General features: G+C 30.2%; 1 protein-coding gene across 1 annotated transcript; it reads left to right on the forward strand.

Annotated features, from left to right (window-relative positions):
- The first annotated feature begins 10,890 nt into the window (after window positions 1–10,890).
- On the forward strand, window positions 10,891–12,332 carry LOC107849947 (beta-D-glucosyl crocetin beta-1,6-glucosyltransferase). The gene has a single exon (XM_016694461.2). It carries the CDS (start codon window positions 10,914–10,916, stop codon window positions 12,330–12,332), a length of 1,419 nt encoding a protein of 472 aa, XP_016549947.1. The 5' UTR covers window positions 10,891–10,913.
- The last annotated feature ends 2,195 nt before the right edge of the window (window positions 12,333–14,527 follow it).

Here is a 14,527-nt window from a genome sequence, read left to right on the forward strand (position 1 = left end):
TGTAGAGCCAGATTTAACGATCTCTTGAATTATGCCCGAAAGAAATTAGTAAAACCTAAGTGGATTCCTGAACCCGCATGACAACTGTATCTTTGCCATTGGAGTAGCGCAGAATACCAATTGTTGAGGGGAAAAAGGAAAGAAAGCCCTGGCATCATCCAAGGGTGGTTCCCTACATACTGCAGGTGCCATAAGTTCTCTTGCTGTGAAGGAAAAAATGTATGTAACTTTTACAGTTTTAATTGTTTGTTTTTATTTAATTTTTTTTATTATTTGAAAATTTATAATTTTTTCATATGCAGGAAAAAGAACAAGGTAGGGAAATACCAACTGATGAACTATTTGAGCAGACTCATCTGAAAAAAAAAGAACCTAACTGATGAAGATGTCCACGTAAGAAACAAATTTTGAATTTATGGATCTTTTTCTCAAAGTTGATAGTATTCAATTATAACTACTTTAATATTTTTTGACTTTTAGTATTACCTTTACTTTGAATATAGGACGAATATACGCGTTTTATTGGTGAGTATCGTAGTAGTCAGCCTCCTGAAAGTCAAGTTGACCTAATACCACAGCATGTATAGAAGGAGTTATAGACAAAAATTGCGGGTCCTGCAAATAGAGACCATTTCTATGGATACTACACAAAATTTTTTGGTGATAATATTAGATGTTCGTCCGGCGCTGCATACTCTAGATCTTCAGTTGATAGAGAAACCATTGAAAGACTACAAAATATGGTTTCTCAACTCACTGAAGAGCTTTCTGAACAGAGAGAAAGGCAGAAGAAGACGGAGAAGACAACAACATCACAAATCAAGATGTTGCAGCAGCAGTTCAGCTCTTTCATTCAGACTGCGGGGGTTATTCCTCCGTGTCTTGGTGATGCAGTTCGAGCTGCAAAAGGTCTAGGCCCCCTGGATGATTTCAGCACGGATGATGATATGGAAGACGGGGACGAATTCGATGATAATGCTTTTAGTTTTTTCATTTTTGTATGTGTTCTACTTTGAATTTAGACATTTTGTTAGTTGAAACTATTGTTATGGTTTTTTCATACTAACTTTTGTTGGACATTTTGTATGTGTTGTACAATTTTGAAAGTATTTACATATGGTTTTTGATTGTTGTTGCTGCTGTATTTGATTTGGTTACTGTTGTATTGGATTATTGTTGTTGCATGCTGTATTTGAGTTTTGATTTTTATTTTCTTTTAAAATTTCACAGAAAAACCGACCACTTGTGGTCGGTTTTTGAAATTTTTTTTTCAGAAAACCGACCATAACTGGTTGGTTTTATATTAAATTTAATTAATTAATTTAATAAAAACCGACCACAAGTGGTCGGATATTTATTAAATTAATTAATCAATTTAATAGAAAATCGACCATAAGTGGTCCGTTTTCTAATAAATTAATTAATTAATTTATTAAAAACCGACCACAGGTAGTTGATTTTTATTAAATTAATTAATTAAATTTAATATAAAATCGATCACTTGTGGTCGATTTAATATTAAAATTATTTAATTAATTTAATAAAAATCCGGCCACTTGTGGTCGTTTTTTTTTTCTAAAATTATTGTTTCCAATTTTAATAAAATAATAATGAATTTTTAAAATATACATATATTTTTAAAAAAACCCTCCACTTGTGGTCGGTTTTTAAAAAACTACCACTACTTTACCGACCATAAATTTTGGTCAGTTTTGTGGTCGGAAATTGGGGAAAACCGATCACATGTGGTCGATTTTTCTTCTTTTTTTTAGTAGTGACTGCAAGAGCACATTCGAGGCATGAAAGGTGAAAAGTGTTTTTTCCATCATATCAACATCATTAATAGTCTTTCCACATAATTTCAAATGAGAAAAAAATTTAAACATGACAGAATTATACTCATGAACAGACTTGTAGTCTTGAAATCTCAGATGCATCCAATCATACCGTGTTTTTGGATGTATGACCATTTTTAGGTGGCCATGCCTTTCTTTTAGATTATTCCACAAAACAAGTGGATCCTTAATAGTAAAATATTCAATTTTTAACATTTTATCAATATGATGACGCAAGAATATCATGGCCTTAGCACGATCTTGATTTGATGCTTTATTTTCTTTTTTTAATGGTGTCTCCAAGACCCATAACATCCAAATGGATTTCAGCATCCAATACCCATGAAAGGTAGTTTTTGTCTGAACTTTGAAGGGCAACGAACTCAAATTTCAAAAGATTAGATATATTAAAAGAAAGAGAAAAATAATACCTTAGCCTTCAAATTTTGAGATAGTGGAATCTCATGCTGATAACGTGTTATAAAATAAAATAACAGAGTAAAAGAATTAAGGAACGGATAGTAAGCCTTTTGCTAATTTCAGATCTAAATACAAAATAAATAAATACATGCCTTTTATAGGCAATTCTACCTATACTGCAGCCAATGATAATTGATTATTTTTGCATGAAAAGTCTTCAGAAGACAATGTTGAAAAGGGTGGAAGACATCACACTACCTTATTTCTTAACATATCAGTAGTTTTTAAAAGGAGGGAGTATTACTGTTGTATATAAGTGTGATCAAGCAGGCAGGACACCATTGTCCTCCCTGCTTCTTCACCCACCTGCTTCAACTGCTTTAGTTTGTGATTTTACTATATTATTTCTAATTAATTATTATAAATTATTTATATATTAAAAAATTAATATTACTTAATAAAAGAAAGTAATAATTATTTATGACATCTCTAATTAAGCCGCTTCAACACGTAATTTTACTATATTACCCCTAATTAATTATTATAAAATATTTACACATTCAAAAATTAATAATATTTAATAAAAAATAAATAACCATTTATGAAATGTCTACTTCAGCTGTTTCAACCAGTGATCTACTTCAGCTGTTTCAACCAGTGATTTTGCTATATCACCCCTAATTGATTATTATAAGTCATTAACTTATTAAAAAATTAATAATATATAATTAAATAAAAAAGAAAATAAACATTTATGACATGTCTGTTTCAGCTACTTCTAGCCCTGATTTTAGTATATCATCCCTAATTAATTATTATAAAATTAATAATATTTATTAGAAAAATAAAAATAGACATTTATGAGATGTATATTTTAACCACTTAAACCGTTATTTTACTATATCATCCTAATTAACTATTATAGGTCATTTAAGTATTAAAAATTAATAATATTTAATAAAAAATAAAATAGACATAAAATGATAAATTAACTCTTGATGTTTTATATTAACTTGACGTCTTATATTAGACCCATTTAAAAATTTTTCACAAGTATTTTTTTATAGAGATTTTATTATATCACTTCTAATTAGTTATTAAGAGTCATTTAAGACATGTTTGCTTCGCTACTTCAATCGTAATATTTGATTGACTCTTGAAATTATATTGGTGTCACTTAAATATGAATAGAAGAAAAAGTATTATGAATCATAATATTTAAAAGCTTAAATTATTTTTAAAATATAATTGACTATCAACACCACAAAAGTTTGGACAAGGAGAGAGTATTATAAATTACAATAGCTAATGACTTGAAATAGTAAATTATAATGCCCAAAAATATTATAAATTATATAACTAGCAGCTTAAAATATAAAAAAATATATTAAAAATAAAATTGATTATCTAAATTTTATTTATGTCACATAAATTGAGATCAAACGAATAAGTAAGAAATACTATAAATCACAATAATTAACAACTTAAATAATTTAAAAGATATTAAATATTTGACGCACTCTCGAAATTATACCAGTATCACTTAATTTGGAATGAAAGAAAAAATATTGTAAATCATAATAATTTAAAACTTAAATTATTTTAAATATATAATTGAATATCAGTACCATAAACGTTTGGATAAGGAGAGTAACGTATATTAATTGTAAATGTATGAAAAGTATTATAAATTATAATAGTTAACAGTTTAAAATATCTAAAAAAATTAATCTATTATATATTTTAAAAAAATATAAAAATATTATAAATCACAATAATCAATAACTTAAAAAATTTAAAAGATGCAATATAAATGATTGACTGTCGAAATTATATTAGTGTCACTTAAATTGGAATTAAAGAAAAATATTATAAATCTCAATAATTAAAAAATTAAATTATTTTTAAAATATAATTGACTATCAATACCAAGGAGAGTAACATATATTATTTGAAACTTACATGAAAATTATTATAAATTATAATAGTTAACAACTTAAATGTTAAAAAATATATTAAAAATATACTTAATTATCAAAATTCTATCTGTGTCACATAAATTAAAATAAAAAAAATATATATTGGTCTCATGCTAGCAGGGCAGTCGGCATCTAATATGATAAGAAGCCGCCAATGTTATTCCTGTTCCGACTTAGCTTAGACTTGGTGTGCACATTATTTGAAAATATTCCTTTACGTCCACAATATTGTTGAACGGAGTAATAACTAATTAATAAGGTAATTATTTGAAATTTGTGATAGGCATAATTTTACTACATCACGCTTTAAAAATAATAAATTTAATATTTGAAAAATACATTGGATAGTGAATATTATTTAATATCAAAGGTAAAATTGACATAAATAGGTAAATTAGTCATTATTGATTTTTTAAACTAGACAAATTTATTGCATATCTATTTTTAATAATATGGACAAGTATTATTGAATAGAAGGGGTAGTATAATTTTCTAGAAAAATCTTTGTATAATTAATCAACGTGAGATAATAAACCAAGATTTAACTTTACCAAAATTAAACAAGGAAAAAAAGGTCCTTTTTAAATATGGAAACACGATCAGTTAAAAACATGTTTCAAATGATACACACCATACATTTTATTTCAGTATAATAATAATAATAATAATAATAATAATAATAATAATAATAATAATAATAATAATAATAATAATAATAATAATAATAATAATTAAATATATTATAGAAATATTGCCGCAAGGTTCATCAAAAGAGAGAAAAACTCAACAATACCGATTATAAAACTTTAAAACATCAAAATGTAATAAGTATATATGTTGGAAGAACAAGTTTTTTTTTTTTTTTTTTGATTGTAAATAATGTCATGAATGAAGCCCATGACGCTTGATAAAAAATTCGTAGCTTGCATTACGTTGTTGAGCAGTGAAGATGTCACATAAAATTTTGTTTACCTTTTATTTGACCCTTGTTGACTTGGCATATCCCTTAAGAAAACTTTAATAGAGGGTGAATTTTACCAAATTAATATTATTAATGATACTTTGAATCTAACTTTGATTATTATTACTTTATGTAGTTATTTAATCCTGCAAGTAGAAAAAGAAAAATATAACAAAACTCTCTTGATTTTATTAATTGAACAAGTAAATTAAAATAATTTTTTCTAATATATGGGCCCAGTAAAATGAAAAGGAGGGTGTATTTCACTACTAGAAATACATGTAAGTAGCTATGGAATCTATGATAGTTCCTAGCTAATTTGTCGCTGAAAACGCTCTTAGCCAATTGAATTTTCTTATAATATGTCACTAATCCATCGCTAGATGAATTTAACATCAGGTTTTAACTGTTTAGCTAAGAAATTTTATTTTTCTCTAATTCCTGGTTTCCTGGGAGTTTGTTTCATGCCTCAAGCTCAAAGTTAGGAGCATGTATAATGATGGAATGGAACTAACTTATAATGAGTGTATTATGACAATCAAGGATGTGAAATGACATCTTAAGCTAGAAAAAAGATCTACTTCAGGCTAGCAAACATGGTGCAAAATTACATATCTCTACAATTTCTACCTCAAACGATAATTTTTTTTTTTTTTTAAAATTACACAAATACACAACTTATGTTTTCAATATTACAAAAAATCCCAACTCCCTAAACATATTACAAAAATCCCACATATACACAGAATGCTATGTATATGTCGGTTATGTTATATATATTAATAGGGAGAGAGAGTAAAGTAATTAAAAAAATGAGAGAGTGTGTAATTACTTTTAAAAGGTTGGTATTTATTTTATTTATATTTTTTTTTGTTTTCCACCCGATTTTTGATATCCACATTAGAGTCCCGACTAATTCGGATCGCGTATTGTATGGTCCATTATGGGGGTGACACTCTCAATAGGATTTTCTCCGTACCCATAGCTCGTAGTCCCACCACTACACCACAAGGATGATTTTATAAACAAAGACAAATTGTCTTGTAGGTTGTGATTAATCGAACTTTTAAATATTAGGGTTTCATAAATACGAATTTAATTTAACCCTAGAAAATTCAACCACACGTATTTCATACAACAATTGTCCAAAATTTACGGTATAATTTTTTAAAACCGTGTTCTTGAGAGCAACTATCAACAGAGATTTTCATCAGAGATAAGAGTCGGATTTGAGAGAAAATAGATCTAGGGTTCGGCTGAATGAAAAAAATTTGTTAATCGATTCCTTGAATTACTTACACAAATATATTGGTTTCATGATTTTGACATATCTTTATGAGCAATAAATTGAAATAGTTCTATTCTAAAGGAACTGAATATTTTGTATATATATCTCACCACAATCACACATCTAAGTTATGGAATTAACAAACTTTTCATCGCTACATACCAACGAATTTAATAAAACAATACATTAAGATTTAAGCAATAATCAAAGCAAATATTGTATTTAAACTATAACAAAAATATGTGACAACCATCCAAACAAGCTGTAATAGTACTCTACATATAAAAAAAAATATGTTCAACTACCTACTGGCTGCTAATTAACTTTCTACCATACCCTTCTATCAAAAGATCATCATATCCTCTCTAATCAAAATTATTAAGTACATAGCTTTGAGAATCATAACTATGGGAAAGGGAAACCCTACTTCTTGGCTTTTTATTCATCAATGTCTTATAGTTGGCCACAATTTTCTCTTTTATCATCTTCCACTTGTGATGTTTGACCTCCACATTATTCTTTCTTCTCAAATTGAAATTTGAAACATCCAATTCCAAACTAATAATATTATTGTGTTCTCCTTATGATCATCTTCTTGCATTGCCATCTTCTATATTGATGATTATGTTTCCATTAATTTAATTTGTGGATTTTGACAATTGTAGGCCGCCAGTCCACTCCCTCGTTTTGTTTTTATTTTTTGACTTCACCTTCCTTTTTTATTTGGAACCCTGTGAAAACTTGCAGCCGCTCTTCTTTGAATGCACTAGTAAAGCCGTCACACAAAAAATATAAATCGCACTAAATAAGTTTGATGTGATGAGCTCGATTAAAAGGCATCGGCACAAAACTATAGTGAGCCACGGGTCACCTCCTTTTTTTATGTCTAGCTTTTTAGTCATCATTACGTAATTGTAAATAAATAATTCGTGCATACTATTTTCTATTTTTCCTTAAAAGTTTACTATGGCCTCAGTTTTAGTTGTTTGTCCTACTTTTCGTTTTTGTCCGTTTTGAAAATAATGATCATTTTCCTTTAAATTAATTTTTTAATTCCAACTTTTCACTGAATATATTTAAAACCACAAGATTAAAGAATATTTTGGTATATTTGACATGACTATAACCAGCCACCTTTACATGGCCTTGTTTTAAGATTAACTTTTTTGTCACTATTACGTAGTTGTAAATAAATCATTCCTACTAATTTCATCTTTCTCCTTAAAAGTTTACTATCGCCTGAGTTTCAATTTTTTGACCTACTTTCCTTAATTCCATGGGTCTTTCCAACATCCCACATACCATATACAGATCCTTTGTACGTGTTGCAATTCTACTTAATAAGAATAACCAATATATTTTGAACCTAGCTAGTAAATTAGATGACATGTGATAGAATTATAAACTCATAAAATTTAAATTTTGAACTGGCTGCGACCAACCTAAGAAATTATATAAATATTATAGTGTGAATATTATAGTGTGAAAATTATGAGATTAAACTCAATATGTCAGTAAGTATATTTATTAGGTTGCTTATAATTAAGCTATTAGACAGAGGAGTGTGAAAGAATCAACAATTAAACAAACAACTGAAAGTGTAACATAAAAAAAAAACATATATGAAACTTGGGTATTTTCAAAAAATTTGATCAGCCAAAGATGAAAAAAAATTCCAGGCACACCCCACTCAAATTTATTTTTGAGAAATCTAAACAAAAATCATTTCATGTAAGCTTGTAAAAAAAAAAATAGTTACGTTGTTTAACTAACAAAAGAAAAGAAAAGAAATAGCTGATACGTGTACATATTACGTATTACGTATATTGGATTTGCTTGGAAAAAGAAAACGTTTGTGATCATATATATATAGATTAAATTTGTTAATCGTTTCCTTGAATTACTAACATAAATTTGTCTTAAAACACGTTTAAGAACGAAAGTATGTGATTAATTCAATAATATTGGCAAGAACTTAGAACCCTAGCGCAAAATTGAAGATATTACATTGTTTTTACGATTATGGCATGTCTTTTTGAGCAATGAATCTGATGTTGTGTTTATATATAACCTTATTACACATCTAAGTTATGGAATTAATTAACAAATATAAGAATGTAACAAGGAATCACACCAAATCAATCGTCACATCAGACTTTTTATCGTTACATAACAATGAATTTAATGATACGATAGAGTAAAAATTGAAGTAAAATCAAAACAAATATTATATTTAAACTAACCAAAAAAAAATAAAAAAATAGAATAGGTAACAACCATCCAAAAAATGCAGTCAATTACAAACTAATTAAATTTCTACCCTATTTTTCGATATCCATACTCTTCTATCAACGATCATATCCTCTCTCTGAGCTGACGCTGCGAAACTGGGGAGGTTCAATGTGCAAATCGAAATCACGATAATATGGATTCTGAGCATCATCAAAGTTAAGTGCATAGCTTTGTGGATCATAACTATGGGAAAGGGAAGTCCTCCTTTTTGGCTTTTTCTTCATCAATTTCTTATATTTGGCCACAATTTTCTTTTTTATTAACTTCCACATTGTCATCTTCTCCATTGATGATTATGTTTTTTCTTACTTTAATTTGTGTTATTTTGACTTGTAGGGACTAGGGAGGAACACTAGGGCACTATAGGCTTCTTATATAGGATACAAGAAGCCAATATTTTTCCTTTTTCAACTTTGCACACAACCCTTGTTTGATCTTTATTTCTTGACTTCCCCTTCCTTTTTTCCTTTGTTGGAACCTTGCGGAAACTCTTAGCCGTTGTTCTCTGAGTGTGCACTCGGTAAACTATTGCGAACTATAAACAAATGTAAATTGTACTTAACAAGCTCAGTGTAACAGTCTCGACTGAAAAGGTGTCAGCATGACGAACTTTTTTTTTCTTAGGACTAACTTCTTGGTCACTCTTATCGTAATTTAATTATATTGTAAAGAAGTCATTCCTACTAGATTCTTCTTTCCTTTTTAAAATTTTACTATTAAATTCTCCCGCAAGTCTAATTTGTAAGATACTTTCTGTTTTTAGGATATCCCCCCTATATTTGTTACCATTTAGTTATATTTGGTTACATTTTTATTTTCTGTGCAAGCAATGTATATCTTTCTAGTAAAATCTTAGCCCAATAATTAATCAATGTGTAATAATAAGCAAAGAATTAACTTAACCTAAATTAAACAAGTAAAATGACATAATCTCCTTCTGCCAAAGCCCTCTTAAAAAGTCCCGTTTAAAAATGGAAACAAGATCTATCCAATATTATCGAACTTAAAGTCAAAAAAACCTGTTTTAAAAGATACACAATAATAATAATAATAATAATAATAATAATAATAATAATATATTATTGTAAAACTTTAAAATAATATATGTTAAAAGATTTTCTCTTTTATTTTGGATTGTAACAATGTCATGAATTAAATCTATGACGCCTGACAAAAATAATCCCCAGCTCGCATTACGTTGTTGAGCAATGAAAATGTCACAGGAAATTTTACTCACGACATCATAATCATAAAATATTCGTGGGATGTAAGGCGTAAATAGCACTACAGTAAGTTGACTAATGAGCATCAAGTTCAAGTGATTATTTGTTTCCTGCCTCAAACAGGAGCATAAATTTACATGCATCTCATTTGTTTAAATTTAGAGTTTATGATTAATTAATAGATATTTTACTTAATTAATTAAGTGATCATGACAGAAAATATCAGTTTGGTATATACGTTGAGTGCGTGTAAGGTTTTACCGATCGACGTGTCTTGAGCTAGAAAAAAAATCTACTTCAGGCTAGCAAACATGGTCTATGACTGCTATCTCAAGGGATGGTTTTAGATATAAATCAAAATAAAACAGAGCTCAGTTTTTGAAAAAATATTCTTTTAATTATTTTTTAACAAAATCGATGAAAGGTCAATTTTTTTAGTGTCAAAAAATGAATTTGAAGAGTATCAATAAAAAAAAGACCAAAGTCTTAATACAAGTTTAGTGTTCAAGTGGTAGAAAACTAAAAATGTATCCTACCACCGTAAAGATGAGGATTTGATTTTTGGATGTCACTTTCTTATAATTGTGCAATTTTAAAAATCGATCTTTGGAGATTGATATTTTTTATTTTTATTTTTAGAAAATTTTTACCACCTTTGATGCTGGTTTTTGATACCTTAAGATCACTTTTTGGCATTTTTTAAGAACAATCACACTACAAGCTATTATTATTGAAATAAACAAAGCATTTCTTGTTTCCCCTAGTAAGCATATTGTATATCAACAATAACTTACATTGAAATCTCAGAAACGTATTTTTGTGCTCATTGCTTTTCCTTCTAATATAGCCACCTGATGCCACAAATTCGACAAAGAAAACAAAAACATGAATTTTTGTTTCAGGAAGAAAGTTTCCATGGCTAAAGAAGTAACAACAAAGCATCGTAGTACTTTAAAGGTACTAATGTTTCCGTGGTTGGCTTATGGACACATCTCTCCATTTCTCGACTTAGCTAAGAAACTCGCGGATAGGGGATTTACCATTCGTGTTTGCTCTACAGTTATAAGTCATGAAACTATTAATAGAGAAATACCTGAAAAATACAGTGGTTCAATTAAGATTGTTGAACTTCGTTTAGCAAAATTTCCTGAACTTCCTCCTCATTGTTGTACGACGAATGATGTCCCACCTGATATCGATAGCATTGTTCTAAAGACCCTGAAATTGTCCAAACCTAACTTCGCAAAAATCTTGAAAAATCTGAAACCTGATTTATTGATTTACGATTTATTGTTGGAATGGGCTGAAGGCTTAGCGAATGAGCAAAAAATTCCAGCAATCAATTTGATAACTATGGGTGCAGCTGTGTTTTCATACCTTTTTAATGCGGTAAGAAAACCAGAAGTTGAATTCCCTTTCCCGAATATTTGTCTGGGGAAATCTGAACTTGTGGAATTGGGTGAGATAATTACGAAAACTGCTAAAGAGAGAGAACCTGATGACGCCGATCCTTTTGCTAAAGGAAATATGCAAGTTATGTTAATAAGTACCTCTAGAACTATAGAGGCCAAATACATTGATTTTCTTTCTGAATTGAGCAATTGGAAAGTCATTCCTGTTGGTCTACCAATCAAAAATCTCACAAACTATGCCGCGAATGAAGTGGAGCTCATTGATTGGCTAGGAAAGAAAGACAAGAATTCAAGTATTTTTGTCTCGTTTGGCAGTGAGTATTTATTATCAAAAGAAGATATGGAGGAAATAGCTTTCGGATTGGAGCTAAGTAATGTTAATTTTATTTGGGTTGCAAGATTTTCAAAGGGGGAAGAGCAGAATCTCAAAGATGCATTGCCAAAAGGTTTTCTTGGAAGAATCGGAGATAGAGGAAGAGTTCTGGACAATTTTGGACGACAACCAAGAATTTTGAATCATCCAAGTATCGGAGGATTTATAAGTCCTTGTGCTTGGAGTAATGTAATTGAATGTTTAGATTTTGGGGTTCCTATTATAACAATGCCTATATATCTTGATCAATCAATGAATGCGAAGTTGCTGGTAGAATTGGGAGTTACAGCCGAGATTGTTAGAGATAGTGATGGCAAAATTCACAAAGCAGAAATTGCAGAAACTCTTAAAGGTGTCATAACAGGGGAAATAGGAAAAAAATTGAGGGCAAAAGTTGGAGATATCAACAAGAATTTGAAATCTACAAGGGTTGAAAAAATGGATACAGCTGCAGAAGAGCTAATTCAACTTTGTAAGAAATATAATGACGTACAAAGTTCAAAAATAAGGTTCAACTTTGTAAGAAAAATAATGACGTACAAAGTTTAAAAATAAGGGTCGATTTAGTAAATAATCTATTATAGCTTAGCTATAGATCCTGTGTATGTGTTGAAGTTCTACTTAATAAGTATACATAATAAATTTTGAATTCAGTAATCAGATGATATTTTTGTAGAATTTCAAACTCGATAAAATTCTCAATTCTAGATCAACTACTACTAAAAAAAATTATATATTAAGGTGGAGGTGGAAACTATGTGATTAACTTTTTTTTGACGCCACCCACCCAGGTTCTATTCCCGGGATGGTGGGCGGGGGATTGGCTTAGTCCCCTACCATGTCTATTATTCATTGCAAAATACAAGAACTAGAGGGGGATGACAACCTTACCTCCATGAAACAAAACTGGTAATATAGCTAAACAAAGTGCCAACACTCCAATCTTTCTAAGTCAAAGGCCTGAAAACAGCTTGTGCCTAGTGTACTGGAAGAAGAAAAAACTGAAGCAAGCAAGAACACCCTGTACCACTAGTACAACAAGAACCTCAAAGAGGATTATAGCACCAAGAAGAATTTTTTTGCTCCTGTCCGAAAAGTAGGTAATTGCATCTCGTCCATACATAGCGCGGACCTTTTGCTTCTCTGGCAAGTTCATTTTTAAGAAGTAGAACTTGGCATCTTCAATCGTAGTGGCGTGTTTGGTAAGTGCATCTGCTACTTCATTTCCTTCCCTGAACAGTCATCTGGTTGTGTGACATGTATTGTCTAGGTGTACATTAAAGCTCGACGGTTCAAAGATATCAAATCTATCAATTGACCGAGTGCATCCGATGCATGTTCACGACGAAAAGTTCAAAGGGAAACCCACTTATCCAGATGCAATCGGTCTTTTCTTGATGATCACATACTTGTCCATAAATTTTTTACGAAAAATAGTCATTTCCCATTCATGTGGGGGATTGTTAGGTTCATAGCATTTGAAAGAAGTGTGAATTGAAAAATGGAGAATAAAATGGTGGAGGGGAAGGAGACACTAAAATGGAAAGTGTACTCCCAAATTAGAAAGTTTACTATTTCTCCCACATTGGTGGAAGAAGATAACTTGAAAGCGTTTATAATCAAGAACACTTACTCCACATGGCAAGTGAGACAAGAAATAATAGATACCTCGCGCCGTCGTCGTCGCTCGGTTCGGATTCGGCAATCGATCGATTTGGATTTTGGACAAACTTTATTTGAATTCCGAAGAATGCCAAGAAAAAATGCAGTAAAATTTTTCTGCAGTTTCGGACCTCCATTTATATATACATGCAGTAACAGTTGCACTGTTTCAAGTGAACTGATTGTTGTTGTTAATCCTTCAATAAAGTGACACACTGATTCATGAAATGAGATGACTGTTCAGGAAAAGATGCAATCTTTGATGAACAGACATGAACTTACAGCAAAGGTGTAACCTTTGGAGTAAACCATTGCCTTTTTTCAGAAGAGGCATGTTGTGGCTATATAAACCTGGTTTCTTCCACAGGTTTAGTATGAAATTTTTCAGATTAAAAACTCTCTTCTTGTATCAAAAATATTCTGTGAGATCACTCAAAACGTTCTGTGAGTTCGAAGATATTCTAACCATTTGAGGTACCGCTACTGTTGGTTTGTTAGCCATGTTATCCTGGGAGAAAAAATTCCACAACCTCGGGTACAGCGAGGGAGATTATTTCCTTAAGAAAAATTCGTGAATTCGGATGACTTGGCTATTTTTTATTTCATCTTAATTTTGGCAAAATAAAATACACCTCTTGGAGAGGTCATTTTGATCTTGTGTTGAGGGTATTTGATATACTTCATTGTGTTTTTGTTTATACTTGAACTCAAGTTGAAGTTGGTGTTGTAATATACAGATTCTGTATACCTGAAGTACAAACGATAGAAAGTTAAAACTTTAATCTCCATAAACAAGCAAAGGCTGGTTGTGTGACATGCATTGTCTAGGTGTACATTAAAGCTCGACGGTTCAAAGATATCAAATCTACCGATTCACCGAGTGCATCCGATGCATGTTCACTATGGAAAGTTTAAAGGGAAACCCACTTATCCAGATGCAATCGGTCTTTGCTTGTTGATCACATACTTGTCCGTAAAAATTTTACGAAAAATAGCCATTCCCCATTCATGTGGGGGATTGTTGGGTTCATAGTATATGAAAGAAGTGTGAATGGAAAAATGAAGAATAAAATGGTGGAGGG

Source organism: Capsicum annuum, chromosome 12, assembly GCF_002878395.1.
Source record: "Capsicum annuum cultivar UCD-10X-F1 chromosome 12, UCD10Xv1.1, whole genome shotgun sequence".
Taxonomy (NCBI): Eukaryota; Viridiplantae; Streptophyta; class Magnoliopsida; order Solanales; family Solanaceae; genus Capsicum; species Capsicum annuum.

What these genes read in the sequence shown, in the direction of transcription:
- LOC107849947 (XM_016694461.2), top strand. Translation starts at nt 10,914, where the DNA reads ATGGCTAAAGAAGTAACAACAAAGCATCGTAGTACTTTAAAGGTACTA.